Here is a 9,634-nt window from a genome sequence, read left to right as displayed (position 1 = left end):
GCGATCAACCAATGCAATCAGTCAAATCAATCAATTCTACTCACCAATTAGCCACAAACAACCTAGCTAATTGATTGATTTTAATTAATTACGATCATTTAGCATGAACTATGTTTCTATCTAGCCCGACCGTAATTAATCTACATAAACACCATAATTAGCTAATTAAACTAAATTCAAATGCAATTACCGTCCTAACCAAGAGTTAGGGGCTAACTCACAATTTTAACAAGCTCGGGCAGTCTCAACTCGAGCGGCGACGACACGAACTCGGCCCGGCCCGCGGCGATTTTTGGCGACCCGCGATCCAACTTAAGCTCTGGGCTTCCAACTTGAACAAAGATGGCCCGAAGACTTGGCGACACCTCGGGACAGCGTCATGGGACTTGGAGGTGGTGGCCGGAGCTGGCCGGAACAGTGGCTGCCGGCGGTGAACAGTAACGGGCAAAGGAAAAATAGGGGAAACAGTGGCTTTGGGGGCTGTTTTGGGTGGTCTCAGGCTGTGCAAGGCCGGGGGCAAGGTCGGCCAACGTCGGGGGGTCTCTGGGGAAGCTTCAAGTGGCGACGACGACGCCGGTAGATGGTCGGAGGCGGCGGTTCAAAGCTGGAACAGAACCGGCATAGCAAAACAGGGGGTTCGGGTCAAAACAGGGGAGGTCGGCCGGGGCTGAATCGGGGCTCTACGGGCGGCGGCCGGCTTCCAGCTACTTCGTGGGACAACTAGAGGTGGAGGACGATGGCTTGTGGTGGTCGGCGGGCAGTGGGCGCAGCTGAAACGTGGCGGAGGACGGCAGAATAGCGTCCTGGCGCAAAACAGGGGATGGCGGTTTCGATTCTGTTCTGGAGCTGTTCACGGCAGTCCGACGGGGTACGGGTGGCGGGACAAAGTCTGGAAGTTGAGAGGAAGATGATGTGGTGGTGGGTGGTGGTCGGAAACGGCCTCGAGGTGGCTGAGCAACTCGAGCAGCCCACGGACGTGAAACAGAGCAGTCTGGCGCCGGGGCTGTTCTGGGGTTTCGCGGCAGCACGGCCGGCTGTCGAACGGAGATGGGACGGCGTGGGGCTGAGGTCGTGGGTGGACGGTGGTGGCTCGGGGCTGTGGTCGCACAAAAATGGCTGGAGGAGGAGGAAGAAGGCTGTTCGGTGAGGGGAAAGGGGCCTATCGCAGAACAAGGGAGGGGGAAAAACCAGCGGGAGAGAGAGAGAGAGAGAGAGAGAGAGAGAGAGATATATATATATATATATATATATATATATATATATATATATATGACTGATTTTGACTGGTAGTTGGGAGAATTAATAGCAAGTGGGGCTCACAAGATATTTTAAATTTCTTGTCTTTTAGTGAATTATTGGAGGGCAAATTGGTAATCTGATAAATCGGGACTACTTGGATTTTTGGCTCAACCGATTGGGAATAAAATTTGATTTTCACAGGCTAGGTTCGGTCCAGAAAAAGTCTAGGCGCGAGGAATAGAATCCTAAGTCGCGGTGATTATGATTTCGAGACCCAATCGAAATCGAACGACATTTCAGGAATCGTCCAAAATTCGTCACTTTCGTCCTTGCAATCCGAAATTTGCACCGACTAAAATTCAATTCTCTTCCTTTTTATTGAATTTGAGCAAATTACATAATCCAAATTTTCCGGGCGTCACGCTCTCTCTTTCGCTTTCTAGATTCATGTGTGAATGGATCAGAGTTTCAGATTACACGATTATGGTGATCGCAAAATACCGATATTTCCCGACATAACCGGACCAGAGAGATGATCGTACACCGATGGACACTTTTATCTGCTTCCAAAATTGTTCGAAATGAGAAGCTACTGAGTTCTTGGAATCCACTTCATTGAAACTCTTGGCTGCAATTGACATATCATTTGGTATTTCCCCGACCTTCGTCTTCTCCGAGAAACTAAATTTCTCTTCCGGTGACAAATTTTTGTAGCATGAAGGAGACAACTTCTTCTTGTTAACAAATTTGATTTTGTGCTCAACTTCACATACGGTGCCACCTGCGCATGCTACCATTTTGAGATTCGGCCTTTGCTAAAGAATTGCGTGATGTCAAAGCTTGCAGAATCCTGTGAAAAGTATCAGCAACACAGCACAAGGTAAATGCCAATGGCGAAGAGCTTTGGAACTCCTTTCCACAATGTCTCATGGCAGATCATTCCTTCCTGCATCTCCATCCTGTGGTGTTTGGGGGACTTTCTCCGAATTTCATGAAATGCAGCTTGAATCTACACAAGAAGGATAGGATAAAACTAGTTATCACTCAAAGACCACACTTGAGATGGTAGCATCACAATTTTCCCCATGAAAGATGAGGTACAAATGCATAAACTTCACTCGCATCAACACCAAAATCTAGGGACGTATCTTGCCACACATTCCAGTTGTCTCTAATTAATTCACAGTTGAACCGCAATTGACAGAGACTTCATTAGCTGGCCGACGAAAAATAAAACAACAGACTTAGGAGAAGTGAGCAATTAGCAACACTTTCCTTGTTTGAGTATAGGAACAGTAACTGATGTTAATAAGATCATGCTGAAAAGCTGAAGTGCCTAAACTACAGAACAGATAGATGCGCTTGTTACCCATATATGGGAACCGAGCTAATCAAATCAGAAACATATATGACGACATTCAAAGGATATTATCACAGTAATAAACTGATAGAACGGAGGAGATCGTCATCATGCATTCTTTTACACTGATTTCTACGACTGGCAATGCATACCTCCCCCTGCAGAGCTTCATCGAGTTTTGGGAGTGACGCCATTAGAACGCAACCGCATCAAACAGCTCTGCATTATGGTGACATATAGAATAATTATCATATACGTATTTGATTAACAGAGAGGTAGAACCTAAGGAGCATACAGAAAGCGGATTCATTTGAAATTACATTCACGATCATTGTGGTGCGTGCTGTTGAGACCATATCAAGCGTTTGGATCTTGACAAGCATCAAAACTTCCTCAGGGCACTCGAGTTGGCCCACAAGCCTCTTCAAGGTTGGCGTGCAGGATAAGCCCTCATCCGTTGCTGGTGCTTCCTCTGCAAAATCCCTCTTTCTTCATTTTCATCGGTCTCTGGTATGAAATTGAAGTTCCTCAGCCAAGTTAGCCAGACCAAATCAATCATGTGATAAAACTATTCCGTGACAACAATAGGATCAAACAGGATGCAAAATAATTTGCAAATTTCTAGAGGTCCAATGAAAAGGTCATCGACAAAGCTCATTGAACCGAAGTTCAAAAGTATGCCTTGATCGTTACATAGATCAACCAGCCTGTCACAAAAGCAGCACCAGTTTACCTTGCTTGAAAATATTTCAAAAATTAGTCTGACTACTGGTTATAAAAAGATGGTCCACAATCACACAAGACAGACTAGCCAAAACTACTACTCTTTTTTATTAAATTTTAATCACCAACCAGGAAAACCTAGAACCTTCATTTTTATTTCAGCTCAGTTTCTCAAACTTACCGTGAATTCATGCTCGTTTTGGAAGGTTCAAGAGGAACATCAGGGGAATAATAAGAAAGTTGACAGGGTTTTCGATCATCATGCAAAGTCGAAAGGTGTTCGTTCTGAACAGGATATCTGCCATAGCCAAATTTGACATGCAAAGGGACTCACACGGGAATTCAAATTAGACAAGGAATTTTTCGAAGAAAGTATTGATTTCAGACACAGAGAAAGTGGACTGTGAGCGCAGTTAGTGTATTGAGTAGCAGAAGATGATCAGACTCTATATGAAAAATTCAAATCCTCGGTTTACCGAGGGGGGAACTGTAAATCCATAAGCAATTCTTTTCTACCTATGTTGATTTTGACATTCCTTGCCTCGCAAGGCTCTAATTTATTTGCAGTCTGCAAAAACTAGCTAGAAATCTGGAGTTTCCAAAATCAGACAAATAGATACCCTGTGAGGAGCAAATCACTCTGAAATAAGGTATAGCTTCGAGAAAAGTTTTACTCCATTTGCGCAAGCTCGTCGCTCAAGTATGAAGGATCTCACTAGATAACCAATGGCTTCTACGACCAACTCCCCCACTCCTTCATTCATGCAAGAGGAGGAATTTAGGAAGGTACAGAATCCTGCCAAGGAAAACCTTCTTGTCAAGTGAAGCTAGTGATCAAAATTACGTCATGAATCTCAGAAGAATAAATGATAGCTGATGAGTCGCACCTTTTCAAGTCCCCGAAGCTGAGTAAGTTTCTGGCAGTCTCATACCACTAGAGATTGTAACTTCTCATCTCCTGACAAATCCAGCAAAGTCTCCATTCATTCACATCCTTTGATATCTATGCATATTAGAGATCTTGATTCCCCAAACCTAGGAATCTTTGAAACACTGAGCAAATACCTTACCTTGTAATTCTGAGATTTTCAAATTTTGACAGGTTTGGTAGTTCTTCCAGGGATTTGCACTCTGTTATGTTCAACACTTTTAGGGTTGCAAAGCATGACAAGTCGGGTAATCTTACAATGGACCAGCAATTTTTTATATCCAACGTCTCCAAGAGCTCTGCCATACCAAGACCTTGAATCTCAACTAGATTTTTGCAATTGAAAGCCATTAAGTGCTTCAAACGCTGTAATTTTGGAAGGATGAGCCTTCGAATGGACTTGCAGCCAATTACAGATATCTCCTCCAACAACTTCAAGTTATCGTGGCCCTGAATCTCAACTAGAAAATCGCAACTCTTCACGCGTAATCGTTTCAGACGATCTAACCGTGAAAGGTCCAATCTTTCTATGGAACGGCATGTTCCTATCGACAACTCTTCCAAATTCTTGAGTCCGTCAAGCTGACATTTACTAAGCTCGGGACACGTGACAAGAGAAAGTTTCAAGAGTTTTGACGGAAGCACCGGGAGGTCTTTAACTTCAAAGCATTCATGAAGATGGAGTTGTTCTAGGTGGATCAGGCAAGAAAGCTGTGGCAACTTGGGACTGCAACCAGAGGCCGTCAAATATGTTAAGTTGGAAGGTAGCTCTGGCAGTGACTGGAGATTGTTACAGATCGATAGGTTAAGGTGTTGGAGAGAAGAAAGATTCTGGATGCTTTTTGACAGGTAAGTTATAGGTGCTCCACTGCAGTCGAGAATCTCGAACGAAGACAAGTCGCCGATTTCACTTGGAATTTCCCCTTTCAGACGATTACACGATCGGAGTCTCAGTGTCCGCAGTTTCTTCAACCTTCCAATAGAAGTGGGTAGCCTTTTGATCGCAGAACGACCAAGGTCCAGATGTTGCAAACTCTGCAAATTCCCAATTGTGCTAGGGATTTCTCTCAATGACGAACAACGGTGGGCACTCAGTTTCTCTAGATTCTTCAAAGAACCAATTGATGTCGGAATCTTTGTAAGGCCAGAGTCGTCTAAAATCAGTTCTTTTAGTTCTTCTAATTCGCCCACTTCTTCCGGTAGCTCCTTGAGACTTTTACAGGAACGCAAGTTCAAGGAAATGAGGCTCGTGAATTTGCCAATAGAGGGGTGGATTTGCTCCAATTCATCACTGTACTTCGACTTTGGGATAGCCGAGAGACGAGACTTTTTCAAGCTTCCGAACTCTTCAATCGCAGAATAATCAAAGTGCAAATGCTGCAAATTGTGTAAATTCCAAATTGAGCCAGGGACTTCTCTTAATGATGAACAATGCATGGCACTCAGTTTCTCTAGCTTGCTTAGCGAACCGATTGACGTAGGAAGTTTTGTAATACCAGAATTGTCTAAAAGAAGTTCTTTTAGTTCTTCTAATTCGCCCACTTCTTCCGGTAGCTCCTTGAGACTTTTACAGGAACTCAAGTCCAAGGAAATAAGGCTCGTGAATTTGCCAATAGAGGGGTGGATTTGCTCCAATTCATCACTGCACTTCGACTTTGGGATATCTGAGAGATGAGACTTTTTCAAGCTTCCAAACTCTTCAATCGCAGAAGAATGAAAGTGCAAATGCTGCAGATTGTGTAAATTCCAAATTGAGCTAGGGACTTCTCTTAATGATGAACAACACCTGGCACTCAGTTTCTCTAGCTTGCTTAGCGAACCGATTGACGTAGGAAGTTTTGTAATACCAGAATTGTCTAAAAGAAGTTCTTTTAGTCCTTCTAATTCGCCCACTTCTTCCGGTAGCTCCTTGAGACTTTTACAGAAACTCAAGTCCAAGGAAATGAGGCTCGTGAATTTGCCAATAGAGGGGTGGATTTGCTCCAATTCATCACTGTACTTCGACTTTGGGATAGCCGAGAGACGAGACTTTTTCAAGCTTCCGAACTCTTCAATCGCAGAATAATCAAAGTGCAAATGCTGCAAATTGTGTAAATTCCAAATTGAGCCAGGGACTTCTCTTAATGATGAACAATGCATGGCACTCAGTTTCTCTAGCTTGCTTAGCGAACCGATTGACGTAGGAAGTTTTGTAATACCAGAATTGTCTAAAAGAAGTTCTTTTAGTTCTTCTAATTCGCCCACTTCTTCCGGTAGCTCCTTGAGACTTTTACAGGAACTCAAGTCCAAGGAAATAAGGCTCGTGAATTTGCCAATAGAGGGGTGGATTTGCTCCAATTCATCACTGCACTTCGACTTTGGGATATCCGAGAGATGAGACTTTTTCAAGCTTCCAAACTCTTCAATCGCAGAAGAATGAAAGTGCAAATGCTGCAGATTGTGTAAATTCCAAATTGAGCTAGGGACTTCTCTTAATGATGAACAACACCTGGCACTCAGTTTCTCTAGCTTGCTTAGCGAACCGATTGACGTAGGAAGTTTTGTAATACCAGAATTGTCTAAAAGAAGTTCTTTTAGTCCTTCTAATTCGCCCACTTCTTCCGGTAGCTCCTTGAGACTTTTACAGAAACTCAAGTCCAAGGAAATGAGGCTCGTGAATTTGCCAATAGAGGGGTGGCTTTGCTCCAATTCATCACTGTACTTCGACTTTGGGATATCCGAGAGATGAGACTTTTTCAAGCTTCCAAACTCTTCAATCGCAGAAGAATGAAAGTGCAAATGCTGCAAATTGTGTAAATTCCAAATTGAGCCAGGGACTTCTCTCAATGATGAACAATACCTGGCACTCAGTTTCTCTAGCTTGCTTAGCGAACCAATTGACGTTGGAATTTTCGTAATACCAGAATACTGTAAAAGAAGTTCTCTTAGTTCTTCTAATCCGCTCACTTCCTCTGGTAGCTCCTTGAGACTGTGACAAAAACTCAAGTCTAACGAAATGAGGCTCTTGACTTTGCCAATAGAAGGGTGGATTTGCTCCAGTTTGGGACAGCTACTTAAGATAAGAATCTCCAACTCTGTGAAAGCCGAGAGATCAGGGGTACATCTTAAATGTCCACATTGTGCAAGGTTGAGAACTTTCAACCGCTTTGCCACCTATACAAAGAAGAATAAGCCGTCAAAAAATGAGTTGATCAACAAAACAGAAGAACAAACGTAAAAACTGCGTAGGATGTCTTTTTTCCATTTTACCATGATTGAACTCCATCCTCCCCAATGCTCTGTCATATCATTCCCTGGCAATTGCAGCACCGACAAATTTGGCAAATGCAAATTGGTTGCCGAAAAAGACCCAGGTTCAATGCCAGACCACCGAAGCCATCTTAATTGTGAAAACAGTTGGTTAAAGTCTCCACTTAAAGCTGCCCTCCCCAATTCAAGGAACCTCAAGCTCTGTAAGTTTTTGAACTGTTCGCTTGAGTATTGCTGGCGCGGCCCCCATTTGTGGAGAGAAATTGCCTCGACCCATTGAGTTCCCTGTATGTCAAATCCACCATGTGAGATTCTAGATTGGCTTTTAATCTTCCGTTTCGCTTATTTTAGATCTTGGACTCAACTGGCACAACTAAAATTCTGCACTGAATTGATACAATTATAATTTTTTTTATTTTTATTTTTTTAAATTTTCCTATAGTTTCTTGAAAATACTAAGAATATGCTGGACTGCCAAAATACAAGCTATTTATGCGAATTTCCTTTTTTTTTCTATTTTGATCAAACTATTTTTTTTTTTTTTTTGGTTTCGTTATTTCACTTTATTGTTCGACTCATTTGTTTTGTCGTTATCTATTCTTTATATAGGGAAAATTCAAATAAGAGCTTAAAGTGTATCATTTTCTCAAACAATGGCCTAAAGTAGATCTTGTTTCTAATTAAGGACTTGAAGAGCGGCATTTTCTTCCTTTAATTTTTTTTTCCTATTTTTCTTTTTCCTCTCCCTTCTCCGGCCCTTCCCTAACGCCGGCGAGGGTGACCTCGCCCGAGTTTGGCAACTTGTGCCGGTGATCCGGGGAGGGAAAAGGGGAGAAAAAAATGAAAAGATAGATAAAAAAATGGGAAAAAATCGACGACAATATGCCCTCGCTTAGTCCTTTCTTTGAAATAATAAAGGCACTTCAGGCCCTTATTCGAGAAAATGATGGTACCTATTTGGCATTTTCCCCTTTATATTTTAACTAGTGAAAAACCTGCGGTGGTATAGCTTTTCTTAATTTGTTTGCAGGACAAATCCATAAATGTTGCCGGTAGTCATCATCTCACGTGATAATTCATTATTTTCACTTGTACATTCATCTCAAAATCTCTACTATATTGAAAGGGGAGTTCATACCTCAAAATTTCATCAAAAGTTTGCATGGAACGTGCATATACTTTGCCCAAATGAATTGTAGAAATAGGAAATATTACGAAATAGACAAAATCATAACTACGATAGTCGAGATAATTGGAAGTTAGCCCGGTACATATTTCGTTTTCCAAAATTATTTAGATCTGTCACATCTTACAATGGTTTAAATTTTTGGTAAACTGATTAGCATATTTTAACATTTGTCTCTGTTCAAACATATTTGACTTATTTCATTTGTCAAACACCCGCATCCTGTGATCTTTTTGGTAATGTTAAAAAAAAAAAAAAAACAGCAATTGAATCAACAAAAGAGTGTGACACTGAATCGTGCGAACGAACTATTTCAAATCAAATCAAGAACATAAAGCGTTTTTCTTTGCCCAACATCGCTTAGCCTCCCTAAACGGACAATATAACTTAGTAAAATATCATGAAGATCGACAGTTTTTTTTTTTTTTTTTGGTGGAGAAGATCGACTGTTCAAGTAAAAGATAAACTAGTTAAAAAAATTGGCTTCATGCTGAAAATTATATGCAACTGATGCGCACGATAGAATAATAAGGACGGCATTTCCTCAAAACAGTCAGGTTTGTCTAGCGGTCTTTGGCACAAACAGTAAATAATATAAAATAACTTGGAGAGGAAAGAAATGTTTATTAAGAAAAGAGAAAAGGAAAAGACAATGGCAATGAAAGAAACAAAGAAAGAACAATACGTTCATCCCTCTAACCTAGTCCAGGACTTGAACAAGCACAACGGGATACAACCTTACAAAAAAAAAGGACGATTTTCCTAATGTAATCCTTAAGCCGATTTTTGCTTTCGTATCTATTGAGAGGAAAGAAGAATGGAAAGAGATGGAGCACCACCCACCCATAAAAAAAAAAAAAAAACGAACCCTGGTTTCCGCAAGCACATGTAAGTATGTAACTATTTCATCCTTGGAATATTTATATTTCGATAAGTTGTCACAATTAGT

General features: G+C 41.6%; 1 protein-coding gene across 1 annotated transcript; it reads right to left on the bottom strand.

The window, feature by feature from the left end:
- Nucleotides 1-2,101: 2,101 nt before the first annotated feature.
- On the bottom strand, nucleotides 2,102-6,389 carry LOC125315521 (disease resistance protein TAO1-like). The gene is made up of 2 exons (XM_048280698.1): nucleotides 4,509-6,389; nucleotides 2,102-2,248 (listed from the first exon to the last, which is right to left on the bottom strand). The coding sequence occupies exons 1-2, from the start codon at nucleotides 6,387-6,389 to the stop codon at nucleotides 2,102-2,104; spliced, it is 2,028 nt and encodes a 675-aa protein (XP_048136655.1).
- Nucleotides 6,390-9,634: the final 3,245 nt, after the last annotated feature.

Source organism: Rhodamnia argentea, chromosome 6 (assembly GCF_020921035.1).
Source record: "Rhodamnia argentea isolate NSW1041297 chromosome 6, ASM2092103v1, whole genome shotgun sequence".
Lineage (NCBI taxonomy): Eukaryota > Viridiplantae > Streptophyta > Magnoliopsida > Myrtales > Myrtaceae > Rhodamnia > Rhodamnia argentea.
The sequence above is the reverse complement of the archived record's forward strand: the minus strand, read 5'-3'. Positions and strand labels throughout refer to the sequence as shown.